Source organism: Culex pipiens, chromosome 3, assembly GCF_016801865.2.
Source record: "Culex pipiens pallens isolate TS chromosome 3, TS_CPP_V2, whole genome shotgun sequence".
NCBI classification, from domain to species: Eukaryota; Metazoa; Arthropoda; class Insecta; order Diptera; family Culicidae; genus Culex; species Culex pipiens.
Genome location: NC_068939.1, coordinates 15,148,050 through 15,167,223, shown reverse-complemented (window position 1 = coordinate 15,167,223; position 19,174 = coordinate 15,148,050). Strand labels below are relative to the sequence as shown.

Below are 19,174 nucleotides of genomic sequence, written 5' to 3'. Positions count from 1 at the left end.
GGGCAGCGTCGCGAATGGAGACAAAAAGTCGGCTTAAAAATTTATTTAAGGAAAAAAAGTTTCAGAGGAAATAAATAAAAACTTTGGGAAACTTTGTGTCAGTTTGAGTGCTTGAAAATGTGGCAAAATGTGATTGTGGTGGCGATTTTTGCCGTCTTGTACTGCTTGAGAGATATGCGGAAACCGGCTTTCTTTCCACCAGGTGAGAAGATTTAGAAAAAAAGAAAAAAAGAAAGCCCTACAAATTCAATATCCCAAAGCAAAAAAGTGTGATTTTTTAATGAGACTGAAAAAAAATAAAGTAAGAAAGTAGTTTTGTGAAATGTAGTTTGATCAAAATGAATAAGCAAATATTACTTTAATCTTCCTACGTTGATAAGTTGCTTTAAATATTTTTTAGTTTTTGGACCAGCATAATTATTAAATTTGAATTTCAAGAGAAGCTGGTAAGAAAAGCAAAATTATCCGACCTGAATTTTTATTCATGTTGAAAATCTCATTTGCCATTTTTTTCTATTCATTTCTTAAGGTCTCAAAACAAAATATTCTGTCTTGCAAGGCCGTTGCAAATATTTTTTAAAGTTTATGTCCCTCGACTCGAGGTGGGGGCAAAAACATAAAAAAGTTAAAAAAATTGAAATTACTGGCCACGGTTTCAACATTTGAATGGAAAAAGTGCATTGAACATCTATTCAGTTGTTTTTGCAATCATTAGTTTCCAAAATTTCTAAGTATTGACGAAAATTTTATTTCTGCGAGAAAAAAAAAGTTTTTGCGGTGATGTACATTGGAATTCCATAAAAGTTCAAAATATTTTTAAACGAGCCCAAACATACCAAATATGATTATCAATGCAGAATAGGGCATTTTAGACCGTTTTCAGTTGGTTAGACTTCTATTACGATTGAAATTTTCAAGTTTTTTGAAAAATAAATTTTTTTGCCCCCTGATTTTTTGGACGAATTTTGAAAGGAGGGGGGCCACATAAACTTTGAAAAATATTTGCAACGGCCTTATGAGATAAAATTAATATTCAACGAATGAATTTGAAAGATTTAGCAATTTTCTAATTTATTTTAGTTTTTGTTCAGTAACAATTTGCACAAAACTGAAAAACAGTAATTCCCTACGATTTTGCAAATCACTTTTTTCTGTGTATTTTTTAAATTTAGAATGAAATTTTGTCCATGCATTTCTTATGTCAAAAGAAGCCATTTTGGATCGTTAGCTTTTCAATACTAGATTTCATACAATTTTGCGGGTTGGTCATACAAAAAAGGGCTATTCGAATTCCTGTATCTTGAGAAGAGATTTTCTGATCGATTTGGTGTCTTCGGCAAAGTTGCTTTTTTTTTTGTTTCTGTTTTATTGTTTGTTCACTTAACTTACAATCCTCCAAATACTTTTTTTATTTTAGATTTTTTTTTGAGACTTAAAAAGGTATTTTTCCAGTACAATTTAGAATTTAAGAAGCAGAAAAAAATTGATTTTGTCAGGGTGATTCAAAATAATTAAAGAAAATTTTTAATCGAATTTTGAATTTAAAAATAATTTATGGAGGAAACGAAACCCGGCTTAAGACATTTTTGGAGCTTGGGAAAATTTTATACAGTTTTTTTTTCTTTGATTTTGTTGATGTTGTTGGTTGCTGAGAGCAGTCTCTTAAAGTTTAAATTTTGCGAAAAATGTGTTTTTCTGACCTGTTGAGCCCTCAATTTTCAACTGTCAATATTTTGGAAACTGCAAGTCTTCAATGCTAGAAAATTGGAAATTATGTGAAATTTTCTTTCAATTTAAGAATCAATAGTAGCCTTTTTAAAGGGCTTAAAACACTTATTTCGGACATTTTAAAATGATAAGAAAACAAATGCTACAAACTGGCTTATTTTGATTAAGGACAAAGTTTCAACAAAAACATAATACAACATTTAAAATCTCGAAAAAAGATTGAAAAAGTCTAGAGAAATTCTTTGTTAAAATGAAATTGTTTCACCTTAACCAAAATGAATAATTAAATGCTGAAAATAGTTTGAATTTTTTTTTTAAATTGAGTTACACATTTGAGCTTTTGAAACTAAAACGTTCGAAAAAAAAAACAAAATAAATGACATAAATATTGAAACTGTTCATTGTTTTATCACTTAAATGCCCAATTTCACGGAATTTTTTTCTTGTCACCCTATTGTGACATTTTTTCTTTCCACCGTTATACCGTTAATCAATTCTCTTAAAACAGATCTGAAACTAGAACGAACCGCTAGAATTCCAGATTCTACACCCAATTCCGTTATCTTCTACAACCGAGAAAACCAGTTTCTCTTCTGTTATTTAAATAAACCAAAAACCAGTCCCACCAAATCATCTGTTGCGCTAGGTCAGGTCCACTTTCGGCTCATCAAAATTCTTCCCCTCCACGATCATCAGGTCCCGCCTGGTTCCCACTCATCGGCTGCGGCTACCGCGTCTTCAAACTCGTCAACGTGCACAAATTCTACCACCTGATGTGGGACGCCCTGGCCCACCGTTACGGTCCCGTGGTAGGCCTCAAGCTGGGCCGCGATCGGGTCGTCATCGTGTCCGGCCTGGCAGCGATTCGAGAGTTCTACACCAAGGACGCCTTCAACGGTCGGCCGAACGGGTTCTTCTTCCGAATTCGGTCGTTCAACAAGCGGCTCGGGCTGGTCTTCAACGATGGTGCCGATTGGGACGTTCAGCGTAGATTTTCGGTGAAGACGCTCAAATCGCTGGGCATGGGCCGGACGGGGATGGTGCACAGTTTGGAGAAGGAAACCGAAGAGTTGATTCACCACCTTAGGAAACTGTCGAGGGGTGGTAGGACCATCCAGATGCACAGTGCGTTCGATATTGCCGTGTTGAACGTGATTTGGACGCTGCTTGCTGGGAATAGGTGAGTATTTTGTATTCCTTTTATGACAAATAATTACAAGGGTAATTTCAACCTCAGGTTCAAGTTGGACGACAAACGACTAGAGTGGATCTGCGACACAATCCATAACAGCTTCCGAGTAATAGACATGTCCGGTGGAGTGCTGAACCAGTGTCCTCCCATACGACACATCTGCCCGAACAAATCTGGCTTTAAACCGCTGGTTAATCTGCTAAATCCTCTGTTGAACTTTATAAACGTAAGTTGTTTGGTTAAAAACTTTTCAAATTCATTATAACAATTTATTGTAAATGATAGGACACAATCAGCAACATCAAAGCGAACCCGGACTGTCCGGAAAGGCACAACTGCTTGATCTCATCTTACCTAGAGGAACTCCAAAACGACAACCCCCATCCATCGTTCGACAACGAGCAGTTGCTCAGCCTCTGTCTGGATCTGTTCCAGGCCGGTTCGGAAACTACCAGCAACACATTGGGCTTCGGAGTTGCGCACGTAATGCACCACCCTAACGTGATCGCGAAGATCCACCAAGAGCTGGACAACGTCGTCGGTCGCTATCGATTGCCGACGCTCGACGATCGACCCAGCCTGCCCTACCTGGAAGCCACAATCTGTGAAATTCAACGGATCGCAAATGTGGCTCCACTGGCCATAGCTCATCGAACCACGAGCCCCGTCCAGCTGGGCCAGTACGTGGTACCGAGGGATACCATTGCGATGGTGTCACTGTACTCCATCCACATGGACCGGAAGTACTGGGGGGATCCGGAGGTGTTCCGGCCGGAACGGTTCCTGAACGAGACGGAGGATAAGCTGGTCCAGCACGAGTACTTTTTGCCGTTTGGAGCAGGTGAGAGAGATGTTGCATTGAATGGTTGCCATTTTCTAAAGTTACAGAAATTTATACAATAGAGAGTTTTAATTAATGACTATTCGGATTATCGAATCTTTCTCTATCAAAATAAGGGTTGTTAAGCTCAAAATTAACCTTACCAAGGAAGTTGTTGCCTTCTTACTCCAAAATTGGAAAACTTACTGACCCAATCCTGCAACAATCTTATTGATGAATCCAAAATTACATCGATAATTTCTGTAGTTAAAAAAAACATAAATGTGTGTAACCAAAATCTCGTTGCAAAAGCCCTGGCTGATGTGTACCTTTAAAAATACTCTAGAGCAATTTCATGCCAAATAAGGAACCGGTTGAACCTGACCCTTTTCGACACCAATAAAAAAATTAACCCTCTATTGCCTAAATTTTTTTCGATTTTATATTTTTCCCGTATTTCAGAGGTCATTTTGAGCAACTTTTGTTCAACAAAAAACTTTACTTCTCTTGTTTTATGTTTTTCTTGTTTCATTTTTAGTATTTATATTTGCATTTATCTTGTTTAGTTTATGTTTGTTTCTGATAGTATTTGGCTTTTTTTCATGTTTTTACAGCCACTTTTCAATTTATTTATTTTTTTGCATGATTTTCACTTTTTGTACTCTAGAATGCCAATTTTATTTAAATTGTTTAAAAACCCTTAGAGGCATAGCCTGGGACAGTACAAAAATTACTGCATACTTATTTTTACATATAATATAGAAAATATAAGTGCCAAAGTTGACCCCTGCAAAAATGACATTTTTAAAAACATTGGCAAAGTCATATAAAACAAGTCACACTTTCAACCCTTAAATTTTCATAAATTTTTAAAGTGCGTCTTTCCAATGCTTTTAAAAGATCAAAAATTGGTTGAAAATTTGATGTTTGGCGAGTTTTTAGATCGCCAGAGGGTTTAACATAATATAAGTCATTTTTGTGTATATAAAGCCAGCTACACTCGATAATGACATTTTAGAAAAGCGTGAGTTATTTAAATATGTAAGTAGTTGCACAGTCTCAAAAAGTAGTCAAAAATAAACTTGTAGGAAATTTTACAAACTTTCTGAAAAATTCACTGGAAAAAAAATACATGCTATTTCTGTGAGCTTTTTTGATATAAATGTTCAAAAGTCTAATTTGAAGGTGATCCAACGATTATCTTTTTCACACTATTTCAAGGTAACTTTTTTAAAGGTCCTATGCATCACGGGTTTCCCATGTTGATATGGCTTTTTGAAAAGGTAAGCGACGTTTTTTTTTTTTGGAAAAAGCCTAAGATTTTGAAAAAAAAAACCTCACAAAAATGCAGGATGAAATGTCTCCCTTGAAAAAATTCAAAATAGTCAACACCCAATTCTTCAGACAATTTTTAATAACAATCTCCATTGTCCTAAACGTCCTTTCCTATAAAAAAAAAACAGCCGGTTTAAAGTTAAAAATGTAGAAAATCACAAAAAAAATCTTAATTTTTCTTTTTTGCAATGGTCCATTTCAGCAACTATTTGTCCGAATTTCAAGGTCTTAACAGCAAACTAATTTGGGACCCTCAATGAACTTGATGTCTTGAATGCCCTGGTTCGAAATGAATTTTGTCTAAAAAATGTAATTCCACTTAAAAAATTCCTACAATTTTTCAGAGGACTTTTTGAATTGTGGTTTGGTTGTTCCTTTCTATTCCGCTATATATTTTAATATCTTGACAGATACGTATTTCGTCTACTACTTGCAGACTTCATCAAAACACTGTAAATAAGCTAAATAAGCTCACGCAAATATACGAGAAACCTATTTTTTCAACATTTTTATAATTAAAACCGCTGTATCTTCACAAGGATTAGACTTAGGACAATGTTCAATATGAAGACTTTTATGTAATTCCCACTACCGGTTTTTAAACATTTTGTCGTTTAGACCACTTTTCAAAAAAACAGTTTTAGTAAATGATTTTTGTATTTTTTTAGGAAAGACATACCATCCTGCATTTTTCGTGAGTCTTTTGTAACAAACATTTTGAACGAAAAAGAATCGTGACATTATCTTTAAATTTAACATTTACACTTAAAAGCTGAAAAATCTCATAGAAGTAGCGTGTATTTTTCTTTCAGTGTTTTTTTTAAATCCCGTCCAATATCCTACAAGTTTGTCTTCGACCACTTTTTGATACGATGCAACGGCTTTGAGTTAGAGTAAGTTTTAAATTACAAAATACAAAAAAAATCAAATAACTTAAGGGCGTAAGTTTTTTAAATATTTTGTCATTTTTGAGTAAAATTGGCTCCATATAAAAAAAAGCTTATATAGGCCTAGGATAACATGTCTAACAAGTTTCATTGAAATCGGATAGGGTCGGGTACAACAGTACCAAATAAATTCCTGATTTGAGCTGGAATTGCTCTTTGAAAATACAGAAATCTGAACATTAGTTCAAAAAATATAGGAGTGTAGTTTTACAAAATTTATTTCTTGAGTTTAACATTAAAAAAATACATGAGAGGCATAAGTCAATAAGTGCAACATCAGAAAAACTATTTCTGATCAAACTAAAATTTGACGAATCCGAGGTTCACTTTTTGATGACTCTTGGACTTTTATGTCGATCTGAATGCCTAATTTGATGAAGTACTCAAAATCCCGAAAAACGTGTTTTTGACAAAAATATTACAAAAATATTTTCTAAGCTCAGCCATTTTTCGTTATTTATCCTTCAAACAAAGTAAAAGTTTTATTTTTTTTAGTAAACAAGAAATTCAAGATTTGAGTTACTCACAATTTCCTATGAACTCTCATCATACAATTTGTTCAAAGTTGTCAAGTAATTCAGAGAGATCTGCACAATATTGCAAATAGAGATCATTCATTCTACTCAATTCTTAAAAAAAACTTATCATAAAATTGAAAATACAGCAATTGAACAACAAAAATACGAACCTGAAACTTATTCCACGATTTTCCCATTTTCCCTTCCAGGCAAACGCCGCTGCCTCGGGGAAGCGCTGGCCAAATCGAATCTGTTCCTGTTCTTTGCCGCCTTCATGCACGCCTTCATCGTGGAACCCGCCAACCCTGGCCAGCTCCCCCCGCTAGAGGCTTTCGACGGCATCACGCTCTCTCCCCAGCCGTACCAGGTGCGACTCAAGGAACGACTTATTTGAGGGGTGCGAAGCGAAAAAAAATAAGTCGAAATGTATAAATTGCTGCAAGGAGTTTTGAAAAAAAAAAATTTTAGGCTTATTCAGCGATCTTGACAACGATGATAATATTTTAAGACTTCTAAAAATCTTTTAAAATATAGATATTTATTTAAAAAATATATATATATATATTTTTATTATGAAAGAAACACCAATTAATCAAGCCAATAAACAATCAGATTCTTTGAAAATCATTGATTCGGAACTAAATGAGGCTTCTGACTTGACGACGATCTGAAGTTTGTTTTGCCGATATTGCGCGTATTCCCGAAAAAGACACGCGGCATACCAACCTCGAAACGACGCGCCGCACTTTCGGCAAATGCGCACTGTCAAATCCCATACAGCGCGTTTTGTTTTTGTTGATCTTCTTCTTAGAATTGCATGGCATTGTTGCCGGGTATTTTTTTATTGCACTAAAAGTGCAGAAAATCGCTGGCAACAGTGTCTGCGGCACATTCTGAAATGCCGCGCGGCGTGTACCTTCGAGAGAAACGGACAATACTTTAACAGACTGAACCAGCTCATGCTTAGAATTCACATTTACCTGGTTTGCTCGCACCTTGTAGATTTTAATCGCTGAAAATAATTACTATTTGCAGATCTATGATCAGCTAAACGGTGCGCTTTATAAGCCATGGCTGTCAAACGTTCTTCATCAGTCAATGATTTATGGTCTGCATATAAGGGTTGCGATGTGGTTGATTTGTGGAGCGTTTTTAGTGTTCTTTCTACTTTTGCTAGACACGATTCGACCGGTAGGATATCCACCAGGTAAATTTAATCAGAGGATGAAGTTTGAGCTCGTTAACATTTTGATCATTCTAGGACCACGCTGGATTCCATGGTTGGGAAATGCTCTGCTGGTGCGTAAATTGGGCCGGAAACTCGGCGGACAGCATGGTGTCTTCGAATATCTAGCCCGGAAGTACCGGACCCAAGTGATCGGGCTACGACTCGGTAGAGAACATGCCGTGGCGGTTCTTGGATATGACCTAGCTAAGCAGGCTCTAGTCAGTGATGACCTGCAGGGCAGGCCGGATAACTTCTTCCTTCGGTTGAGGACTTCTGGCAAGAGGTTGGGGGTAACGTTCACAGATGGAGACCACTGGGAAGAACATCGAAACTTTGTTGTACGAACTTTGAAGGAGATTGGATACGGACGACTTCGAATGGATGACTTAATACAGCGTGAGTTGCACGAGCTGATCCAGATCATCGATGAAACTGAACATCCAATTCAACCAAATCAACTTTTACCATTGAGTGTTCTCAACGTTCTATGGACTCTTGCCACTGGTCAGCACATCGAAAGGGGCGACGATCATCTACAAAGGCTAATGCAAGTTTTAAAGAAGCGTTCCGCGAGCTTCGATATGTCCGGTGGGTTGCTGAACCAAATGCCATGGTTGCGTTTTGTAGCCCCTGACTGGAGTGGATACAACTTACTGGTGGACTTCAATCGGCAGTTGATAGCATTCTTTTCTGAATCTATTCGCGAGCATAACGAAACATACACAGAAGAAAAATCTGGTGATGACCTTATCTATGCATACATCCGAGAAATTCGGAAACAACGTCACAATCCGGAGTCTACCTTCACCGAAGAGCAGATGATCATGACCATTCTGGATCTGTTCATAGCTGGAGCCCAAAATACGAGTATCATTGTAGATCTTCTACTGATGATGATGGTTGTTCGACCGGATATCCAAGCCAAAGTCCACGAAGAAATTGACCAACATCGCGAGCCCATCCGTTGGACCGATCATTCTCAGCTACCATACATAGAAGCAGTTATCATGGAGGTTCAACGGTTCTTCCACACCGCAGCCATCAGTGGACCTCGACGAGCCATTCGAGATTGTGAACTTGGTGGCTACCGGATTCCTAAGGATACGACCATATTTGTGGATCTAAAAAGCGTCCACATGGATCCGGACTACTGGAATGATCCGGAAGTGTTTAGACCGGAACGATTCTTGGGTGAAGATGGCACATTAATCAACACTGAACGACTTTTATCGTTTAGTTTGGGGAAGCGAAGATGTTTGGGAGATGTTTTGGCGAGGGCTTGCATCTTTACTTATTTCGGTGGTTTGATGCAGCATTTTAAGATTGAACTGCCTGCTGGTGAGCAGAACGTGCCTTCGTTACATCTAACACCAGGAATTACGTATATGCCTAAGCCATACAGAATAGTTTTTAAAAGAAAGCCAAAATTGTGTAGTTAAAAAATTCGAAAATAAACTCAACTAAATCTATTTGCTAAGTGTTGAGGAGTATGAATATTGCTTTTATTTTTTCTCCTTCTAAGGATTCATACCAACTGCACAGATCAAATCGAGCGAAACATTTTCTAAGGACTAATCAATAGATATCAACAAGCATTGCTTTTTACTCAGTTTTAATGAGAACATTCAGTGGAATGAGCAGGATACACTGCCTATTTACATTTGTTTGTTAGCCTTAATGATATATTCAGCTAGAAGTATAGTTTAAAATATTCATCACTCTTGCTTATCATTAACCTCAAAAACAAGCCAGTTAACATTGTTTAGCTTCTAGAACCGTACTGACGAAGGTCGGATAGAAGCGATTGTAAATTCTAAAATGTGTTTGATTGCATCAAGCAGAGATGCTCAAAATAGATTTTCAACTACTTTGGTTCAATGAATATAAATAATCTGTAAACGGGGTAAACAGTACAGTGTATGAACTTATGAATTAGAATCCTCATTATTTACTTATATTTGAACGGAAAAACGTTTTACAAGAACTTATTAACATTAATTGTTTTTATTGAGCTTGGAAACTTGAAAATAACTTTACATTTATTCAAGCAAAAAAATTAAGTTCTGTAAAAACAAGTTTTTTAACTCAAAATGCAGCATGTAAAATACTCTTTGAACAGCTCTGCAATCAGAAAACCTGAAAATCTTGAGGACACGTACACATTTCATTCGATTTTATCTGCTGGATGAGCTACAATATATATTAGAATGGTTATTTGAATTTTCTACCAGTTTGAAAGACGTAGTTGCTCAAACATGTTGTGGATATTCGGATTAGCTTTGTTTCTGTATTTGCTGTGGGTTGATACAGTAAAGCCCTATAAATATCCTCCAGGTAAAATTTAATTTATAGTTTCAACAAACATAATGTAACACTAAATCTCCTTTATCGACCATAGGACCAAGATGGATACCGTGGTTCGGAAACACTTTCACACTTCGAATGCTCGCTCGAAAGTATGGTGGTCAGCACGGAGTGTTTGATTACCTTTCCCAAAAGTACAACTCCCAGGTGATTGGCTTTCGAATGGGGAGGGAACGTGGCTACACCCTGGCCAGGCAAGCCCTTATCAGTGAAGATCTTCAGGGAAGACCAGACAACTTTTTTGCTCGGTTAAGGACTGGCGGTAAAAGGTGGGTCCTAAAGAAGAGATATTTGGGGAACGAAAGTGCAATTACGCTTTGCATTACAGGTTGGGAGTGACCTTCGTTGATGGTGAGCACGGGGAGGAACAGAGAAACTTTGTCGTACGAACGTTGAAGGAGTTGGGCATGGGAAGATCCCGAATGAATGACTTAATACAGCGTGAGTTGCACGAGCTGATCCAGATCATCGACGAGACTACTGGCCCGATTCAACCAAATCGGCTGCTACAGCTAAGTGTGATAAACGTTCTATGGACGCTTGCCACTGGAGAACGAATCGAGCGGCATGACGATCACCTGCAAAGTCTGCTGGATGTTTTGAAGAAACGGTCCGCAATGTTCGACATAGCCGGAGGAATGCTAAACCAGATGCCATGGTTGCGTTTTGTAGCCCCCAATTGGAGTGGATATAACATCCTGGTCGACTTCAATCGGCAGTTGATCTCATTTTTCTCACAAACCATTCAGAAGCATAACGAATCCTATACCGATGAAGTATCCTCCAACGATTTGATCTATGCCTACATCAGAGAAATCCGGAAGCATAGCACTAATCCCAATTCCAACTTTACCGAAGACCAAATGATCATGACCATTCTGGACTTGTTCATAGCTGGAGCTAACAATACCAGTACCATCGTAGATCTGCTTCTGATCATGATGGTGAACAGACCAGATATTCAAGCCAAAATTCACAAAGAAATCGACCAACACAGCGATCCTATCCGATGGTCCGACCATTCTCAGCTCCCATACGTAGAAGCAGTTATCAGTGAAGTCCAACGGTACTTCCACTTAGCTGCCATCAGTGGACCTCGACGAGCCATCCGGGATTGTCAGCTTGGTGGATACCGGATTCCCAAGGATACGTCGATATTTGTGGACTTGAAAAGCGTTCACATGGATGCAGATTACTGGAAGGATCCCGAAGTGTTCCGACCGGAAAGATTCCTGAGTGAAGATGGAACTCTTACCAACACTGAACGATTGTTATCGTTTAGTTTAGGGAAGCGAAGGTGTTTGGGAGAGGCTCTAGCGCGGGCTTGTATTTTCAACTACTTTGCAGGGATTATGCAACAGTTTAATGTTGAGCTGCCTGATGGAGAGGATGTAATGCCATCGCTGGAACTAACGCCAGGAATCAGTTATATGCCAAAACCTTACAAAGTGATCTTCAAACGCAAATATATTAAAACGTGTGACTTAAATTAAACACTGTAACTTATATTTACAATCGCAACAAAAAATAAATCGAATGAGAAATGTGAGGAACATTTCATCATTGTACTTGTGCTTTTATTATAAATCAGATTGATTAAACTTTTTTTTTGCCTTTCTTAGTAAAGAAATGTATAGGTTTTACTTTAAGCCAGGACGTCATTTCCATCTTCGTAAATATGTCGATTCAGCATGAGTTTTAATCGGAAAAATCGTCAAAAAATCACACTGCATCGTCGCCAAGTCGACAAGTTGTCAAGTTGAGCATCGAATACTGGCGCGAGAATGCTGGCGCATATATTTGCTGGCTCGACTTATACTCGTTTGTAGTAGCTTGTCTACCGATGTTTCCTACAACATGTAAGATATCGTAGCTTTTCGGTTTCTTTTGCCCTGTTTGTTTTTCATAACTGTCCAATGTTTATTTAAAAACTTTTGGGACATAGGACATTCATCCGGCTACAATCTATTTGTTTTCCGTGTGCTCCGAAAATCGCCTAAAAGTAGACTTAATTTTTTCGTGATTTCGTAAGTTTATTTAACAGGGTTCATTGGATTCTAATAGGAGCTTTCTAAGCTTTTCATCGTTTATATCGTTTTCAAAGTTTTCAATGCTGGCAACGCCAATGGCTTTCTACCTAAGGTACTCGTGATTGAGTGTGTAGTGGTGCGGTTGTAAAATTAGCTATCTCTGACTATGTCACATTCGTAGAATCTGAATGGCTTTCTTCCCTGCACCGTGCGGCACACGCGGTTCACTTATACCTCGGTTTTTCTTTGTGCCTACCGCGGTGTGCGTTGTCACTGGCGCATGTGAAGCTTGCTATGCTCGCGTTTGTCATAAACGCTTGTTTGATTAAGAATATGTACGATTAAAAATATTCTTTTGGTGAAAATGGCGTTTTTTGTTTCTTTTGGAAATCATATCATTTATAATACTTTGCTTTCATCATAAGACTTTCTTCTTCTTCTAAACAAAGTCAATGTTATGAATTGAAAGAAGTTCTACCATCGTTATATTCTTTAGTAAGAAAGGCTCTATCTCACCCCAGGTGGGATTAAATCGGGTTTTGTTATAAACACGTTCGTGACTTCACTAGTGATTTTCACTTTTCTCTAGAACCAAAAGAATTTTCTGGTTTCTGGTTCTATAAGTAATGTTGAGTAAAGCTGTTGTTTTTTTGTTTTTTTGTTTGTTGTTTTACTTCGTGCACGCAAAAGGAATAGCGTGAGTAGCGATACTTACATTGTTATTCAATGTATTTTCAAAGAGTTAGTTTGAGCTCACACTTGAATATATTTTAAATCTATACAACCACATTTTTAATTGCAAAAAAAACTTAGTAACCAGTTACTAGCTGCCATTATATCTTTTACTGCGTTGATCAAATTGGCTTATGTTGGGTAATGCCGGTTTTGACCTGTTTTGAATTGAATTGCATTTGTACGGGTCTCCAAAACTCAGCAAAATATGTAATAAGTTGAGAAAACAAATGATTCTTTGAATTGAAAAATAACAATTTACAGTCAAGCGAGATAATTCTCAGCAATTTGAATATTTCGTATGATTCATATTATGATACACAGCTAATTTTTGATTGCCATTTCAGTGAAATAAATAACTGAATGCGATTCAGTAATCATCACTTTTGCTGAAATTAGGCAATGAACAAAAACATTGCTGAAAAATCAGTAACTGCATTTCTGTCAAACTGAAATGTCACTAATGACTTATTGTTTGGATGCGGCCGAGAGATAATCCTCTTTCAAATGTATTGTGTATTTTACTTTTGTATTGTGAAGAAGCAAAGGTAAGAAAAAATTTGAATAACAAATGCCTCGATGCTAACCACCTGTTTTTTGGCTTGGAGGTTTGGTGAAATCAATAATACCAGCAACGATTGCTGAATCTTCAGCAAATGATGTGTCAAACTGACACAACAAAATTACTGAATTTTATATTTTGCTGAAAATTCAGTAGTTTTGACGTTTCTTTTGCTGAAATTTTAGTTGTTTTGACAACCAGTTACTAAATTTTAAGTAAACTATCTGTCAAAGTGACAAATGTCAGTTAACTGAGAATTCAGTAGAATCTAATGGTACGTTCTTTTGAACAGCCAGTGAGGCACTGAGTGCCGCATTCGTTGGTGCCAGTTTTGGTTCAAACGAACATTATTTTTCAGTGTGCATGGAACTCGTGCGGAACTAGCACTTTGACTTTGACAGCTCTGAGTGCGGAACTCAGTGTGGAACTAGCCCTCAAACGAACGTACCATTCCCAATTAACATTTTTCCCAGGAGTTCTACAAGAGCTCTTCAAGATAGCTACAGCATAGCAATTTGGACCGCGGTAGGATAAAATTCTCTTCAAAACTTCTTCAGGAGTTTGGAAGAGTATTTGAAGAGAGTTTTATCCTACCGCGGTCCAAACTGATATGCTGTAGCTATCTTGAAGTGCTCTTGTAGAACTCCTGGAAAAAAATGTTACTTGGGATTAATTACTGAATCGTTTACTGAAATTTTGGTAGATGAAAATTCAGTAAAACCTTACTGACTTTCAGCGAAAAAAAAATGGTGTGTACTTTCATGAGTAAAACAATGGCTGATTTTAAATTAAGATCGCACAGCAACCAAGGAAGCAAAAAGCTCTCCTTGATGTGGTGCTTGAAGTCAACTGCAAATATATAAACAAATGAACAATTTAACCCCTTCCCGCCCAAAGCTAAATCGAGATTTTTTACGTTTTTCTACATTACGAGTAATTGGATCGACCAAATTAGATGAAATTTCAATGGTTATGTAACATTATATATAAACTAATGCAGGTTGAACCAGGTTGAGAAATGCATGGTTGAAGAGAAATTTAATATTGAAGCCAAAAATTAGTGGCGCTCTGGAGTAACCATGGGCGTTAGAGGGTTAAGCAAAAATTACACTGATTAATATTGGAACATGCCAGCTTGATACGACAGAAGATTGATTTATTATTTGGTAGATTCACAGTTTTAACATGCCAGGATAAACCTAGGGTGGGTAAAATTTTTGAACACAATTTTGCTCATTACTTTGAGATGTGGCCAGATTTTGCCAGAATGTTCTGCCAGATTTTTTTGCTGTTTAGACCTGGTAACCTTGGTGTGCCCTACAAGGGGAACCAAACCAGAACTTGATCTGAGAACTTTTCAAAATCCGTACCCACCCTAATAAACACGCTAGTCAAGAGTACTGGATATAGTTACTTATGTTGTCTTGTCACCCTTTTCAGGGTGATCATGCTACAATATAAATGAACTGATCACGCGTAATATTATCAGTATTGTAAAGCGATCCTTTGTAGGGAACAGATATAAAGTTGAACTCTCAAACTTGAACAGAAAAATGCTCTGGATTTTGGAAATAATTGTGATTGTCATTCTTCTGTGGCTTGATACTGTTAAACCTAACAATTTCCCTCCAGGTGAGATATAACAGAGAGCAATATTTCAATTTCTCACGCAAATTTCATCCCCATTCAATCCCCAGGACCCCGATGGCTTCCGTGGTTCGGAAACACAGTTCTAGTGCGAAAGTTGGCACGTAAATATGGCGGCCAGCATGAGATCTTCGAATACCTTTCCCAAAAGTATCGCTCCCAAATAGTTGGACTGAGGCTAGGAAGAGAGCTAACGGTGGCCATTCGAGGACATGCCCTAGTTAAGGAGGCACTCAGCAACGATACTGGGACGACCGGAAAATTTCTTCTATCGACTGCGCACTTTGGGTCAGAAGTATTAATAGCTTTACGATGTAGATTCTATAGAATAATGCTTTTCATCAAAGATTTCTTATTGTAGAAAAGGTATCAGCTTTGCCGACGGTGAGCACTGGGAAGAGCATCGACCATTCATCCTTAAGTCATTAAGGCAAATTGGATATGGAAAATCACATATGGAGAGTATTGCAATGCAAGAGTTAGATGAAGTAGTTCGTATCATCAATGAGGAAAATCCTTGTGTTCAACCACATCAACTTTTGACACTAAGTTCCTTCAACGTGTTGTGGATTCTGGTCACTGGTCAGCGAATAGAAAGAAATGAAGAGCGACCTCGCAAGCTCCTTCAAACCTTGAGAGAACGATCCGGTCATTTTGATTTGGCTGGTGGAATTCTGAACCAAATGCCGTGGCTGCATTTCTTGCTTCCTGACTGGTCCGGCTATAGCTTCATGGTTGACTTCAATGAACAAATGGTCTCGTATTTTTCTGAAATCATTCAGAAACACGTAGAAACTTACACCGACGACAAGGCTTCGGACGATTTGATCTATGCTTACATTAAAGAAATAAGAAATCACAGTCATAATCCCGACACTTCCTACACCGAAATGCAAATTACGACAACTTTGCTGGATTTATTCATTGCTGGAGGACTGAATACCGGTGTCGTTCTAGATTTGCTGCTAATGATGATGGTAGCTCGGCCGGATATTCAATCCAAGGTGCACGAAGCAATTGATCAATTCCAAGACCAAATCCAATGGTCCGATCGCGATAAGCTTCCATTCGTTCAGGCAGTGATTCTGGAAGTTCAGCGATTCTACCCGACCATCGCGTTTGGAGGACCACGCCGAGCCCTCGAAGACTGCACCATTGGAGGATACCACATTCCCAAAGGAACGACCTTATTTTCAGACTTGAAAAGCGTCCACCACGAGCAGGAATACTGGAAAGATCCTGAGGTATTCCGACCGGAACGGTTCCTCGGTGATCAGGGCAAGCTGGTCAACACCGAACGAGTTATTCCGTTTAGCTTGGGAAAACGCAGATGTTTCGGAGACATTCTGTCGAAAACAACGGTTTTTCTATTTTTCACTGGAATTCTGCAGCACTTTGAGATTGTGCTTCCGGACGGAGCTAAGACGCCGTCGACTGAAATGACACCTGGAATGATGTACATGCCGAAACCGTTCAAAGTTTTGTTCAAACGAAAAGGATGATTGTAAGGCATGAAACCAAAATGTGTGAAAGTTTCTTTTAAAATGTAGTTAATTGACAAAAAATATAAATCCGCCACAAAACAATTTGCATTAAATTTTTGATCTCTATAAGGGTAATTCTCCGCCAACTCACACAGCAGTTGCCCCGACCCCTCTTCAATTTGCGTGAAACTTTGTCCTAAGGGGTAACTTTTGTCCCTGATCACGAATCCGAGGTCCGTTTTTTGATATCTCGTGACGGAGGGGCGGTACGACCCCTTCCATTTTTGAACATGCGAAAAAAGAGGTGTTTTTCAATAATTTGCAGCCTGAAACGGTGATGAGATAGAAATTTGGTGTCAAAGGGACTTTTATGTAAAATTAGACGCCCGATTTGATGGCGTACTCAGAATTCCGAAAAACCGTATTTTTCATCGAAAAAAAACACTAAAAAAGTTTTAAAAATTCTCCCATTTTCCGTTACTCGACTGTAAACATTTTTGGAACATGTCATTTTATGGGAAATTTAATGTACTTTTCGAATCTACATTGACCCAGAAGGGTCATTTTTTCATTTAGAACAAAATTTTTCATTTTAAAATTTCGTGTTTTTTCTAACTTTGCAGGGTTATTTTTTAGAGTGTAACAATGTTCTACAATGTTGTAGAGCAGACAATTACAAAGATTTTGATACATAAATATAAGGGGTTTGCTTATAAACATCACGAGTTATCGCGATTTTACGAAAAAAAGTTTTGAAAAAGTTGGTCGTCATCGATCATGGCCGTTCATGGTCACCCGCGACAGACACGGACGACGAAACAAAGAGAAACGCAAAAAGTAACTTTTTCAAAACTTTTTTTTTTCGTAAAATCGCGATAACTCGTGATGTTTATAAGCAAACCCCTCATGTCTATATATCAAAATTTTTGTAATTGTCTGCTCTACAACTTTGTAGAACATTGTTACACTCTAAAAAATAACCCTGCAAAATTAGAAAAAACACGAAATTTTAAAATGAAAAATTTTGTTCTAAATGAAAAAATGACCCTTCTGGGTCAATGTAGATTCGAAAAGTACATTAAATTTCCCATAAAATGACATGTTCCAAAAATGTTTACAGTCGAGTAACGGAAAATGGGAGAATTTTTAAAACTTTTTTAGTGTTTTTTTCGATGAAAAATACGTTTTTTCGGAATTCTGAGTACGCCATCAAATCGGGCGTCTAATTTTACATAAAAGTCCCTTTGACACCAAATTTCTATCTCATCACCGTTTCAGGCTGCAAATTATTGAAAAACACCTCTTTTTTCGCATGTTCAAAAATGGAAGGGGTCGTACCGCCCCTCCGTCACGAGATATCAAAAAACGGACCTCGGATTCGTGATCAGGGACAAAAGTTACCCCTTAGGACAAAGTTTCACGCAAATCGAAGAGGGGTCGGGGCAACTTTTCCCGATTTCGTGTGAGTTGGGAGAGAATTACCCATAAACCATTAGAAAGAAAAAATCATAAAAATGATGTAAATTATAGTGTTGAAAATTTAACTTGTTCTATGAGATTTTGACTAGTTTTTAAAAAATATATATTTTTAAGAGGTCAACTTTTAATGTGTATTTTACTAAAATTTTCTAATATTTGAAGTTAAAATAAGTATGCATAATTTTATGCCCCCACGCATTTTTTTAGATTTTATACAATAAAAAATGGTATCATTATATATTCCACCGTTTAAAAAAAAATGCAAAAAACACAATTTTTAACAACTTTTAAGCAGTGCAATATTAATTACCCTTGATTACATGAATTTTCGAAGAAAAATGTTTTCTTGATTTTTGTGTTTAAAAATTCTTATTTAATTTTTCTTCTAATTTTTTGCATCCATTTTCTTATTTTAAGAAAGCGCATTACAAATAAAGTCACAGTCCAGTCTCGATTAACGTCATGATTCGAATTCCCGGACGCTTCGAAACCCAGACACCTCATCTTGTTTTATCAATTATTTGATAAATTATTTGAGGAATTCTAACATCAACTTTCATTTCAAATATGTTTGGACGCTGTAGCCAATGCTAAAACAATTAAATTAAATAAAAACATGAGTTTACCAAAACTGTGAAACATTTCGCTGAAATATTTCATAGGCGTTCGAAGCACCGGGAAGGCAAAGCAGAAATTTATGGTTCTGATTTCCTTAAATTCTAGCAATTTTTTATACAAAATATCGATTGTTTTGATGTTAACAGCTTATTTGAGACCTGAAGAATGCCATTCACTTCAACTTTAGTCCAAATTTGTGCGATTCATAAGCAAAATAGAGTTTCCGGAATTCGAATCAAAAGTGTCCGGATTTCGAATCAGTTTGTATCAGTGTCCGGGATTCGAAGCACAACAAGTCATTTTAATTTAGAAATTCTGATGAAAAATGGTTACAAAAGACATATTTGGCATGCATTCTCTTAAAATGGACTGTTTGTGATATTTCTACATTTCCAACTTATTACATGATTTTTTGCCAGCTATAACAAAAATGATTTGCTATTAAGTGTCCGGATTTCGAATCATGACGTTATCCGAAGGCCTTGGCAAA

General features: G+C 37.3%; 3 protein-coding genes and 1 pseudogene across 3 annotated transcripts; all 4 read left to right on the top strand.

Moving 5' to 3' along the window:
* On the top strand, window positions 1–7,058 carry LOC120418041 (methyl farnesoate epoxidase-like). The gene is made up of 5 exons (XM_039580289.2): window positions 1–202; window positions 2,425–2,908; window positions 2,966–3,146; window positions 3,206–3,761; window positions 6,750–7,058. The coding sequence occupies exons 1-5, from the start codon at window positions 118–120 to the stop codon at window positions 6,932–6,934; spliced, it is 1,491 nt and encodes a 496-aa protein (XP_039436223.1). The 5' UTR covers window positions 1–117; the 3' UTR covers window positions 6,935–7,058.
* Window positions 7,059–7,568: 510 nt separating this feature from the next.
* Window positions 7,569–9,550, top strand: LOC120418040 (probable cytochrome P450 305a1). The gene is made up of 2 exons (XM_039580287.2): window positions 7,569–7,747; window positions 7,802–9,550. Exons 1-2 carry the CDS (start codon window positions 7,639–7,641, stop codon window positions 9,205–9,207), a joined length of 1,515 nt encoding a protein of 504 aa, XP_039436221.1. The 5' UTR covers window positions 7,569–7,638; the 3' UTR covers window positions 9,208–9,550.
* Window positions 9,551–9,554: 4 nt separating this feature from the next.
* On the top strand, window positions 9,555–11,678 carry LOC120418042 (probable cytochrome P450 305a1). The gene is made up of 3 exons (XM_039580290.2): window positions 9,555–10,102; window positions 10,167–10,401; window positions 10,461–11,678. The coding sequence occupies exons 1-3, from the start codon at window positions 10,024–10,026 to the stop codon at window positions 11,623–11,625; spliced, it is 1,479 nt and encodes a 492-aa protein (XP_039436224.1). The 5' UTR covers window positions 9,555–10,023; the 3' UTR covers window positions 11,626–11,678.
* A 3,331-nt stretch (window positions 11,679–15,009) lies between these two features.
* Window positions 15,010–16,605, top strand: LOC120418046 (probable cytochrome P450 305a1; annotated as a pseudogene).
* The last annotated feature ends 2,569 nt before the right edge of the window (window positions 16,606–19,174 follow it).

Coding starts and splice junctions, on each gene's coding strand:
- LOC120418040 (XM_039580287.2), top strand. CDS start 7,639: ATGATTTATGGTCTGCATATAAGGGTTGCGATGTGGTTGATTTGTGGA. Junction 7,748..7,801: donor ACCGGTAGGATATCCACCAG/GTAAATTTAATC, acceptor TGATCATTCTAG/GACCACGCTGGATTCCATGG.
- LOC120418042 (XM_039580290.2), top strand. CDS start 10,024: ATGTTGTGGATATTCGGATTAGCTTTGTTTCTGTATTTGCTGTGGGTT. Junction 10,103..10,166: donor GCCCTATAAATATCCTCCAG/GTAAAATTTAAT, acceptor TATCGACCATAG/GACCAAGATGGATACCGTGG. Junction 10,402..10,460: donor TTAAGGACTGGCGGTAAAAG/GTGGGTCCTAAA, acceptor TTTGCATTACAG/GTTGGGAGTGACCTTCGTTG.
- LOC120418041 (XM_039580289.2), top strand. CDS start 118: ATGTGGCAAAATGTGATTGTGGTGGCGATTTTTGCCGTCTTGTACTGC. Junction 203..2,424: donor ACCGGCTTTCTTTCCACCAG/GTGAGAAGATTT, acceptor CACGATCATCAG/GTCCCGCCTGGTTCCCACTC. Junction 3,762..6,749: donor CTTTTTGCCGTTTGGAGCAG/GTGAGAGAGATG, acceptor TTTCCCTTCCAG/GCAAACGCCGCTGCCTCGGG.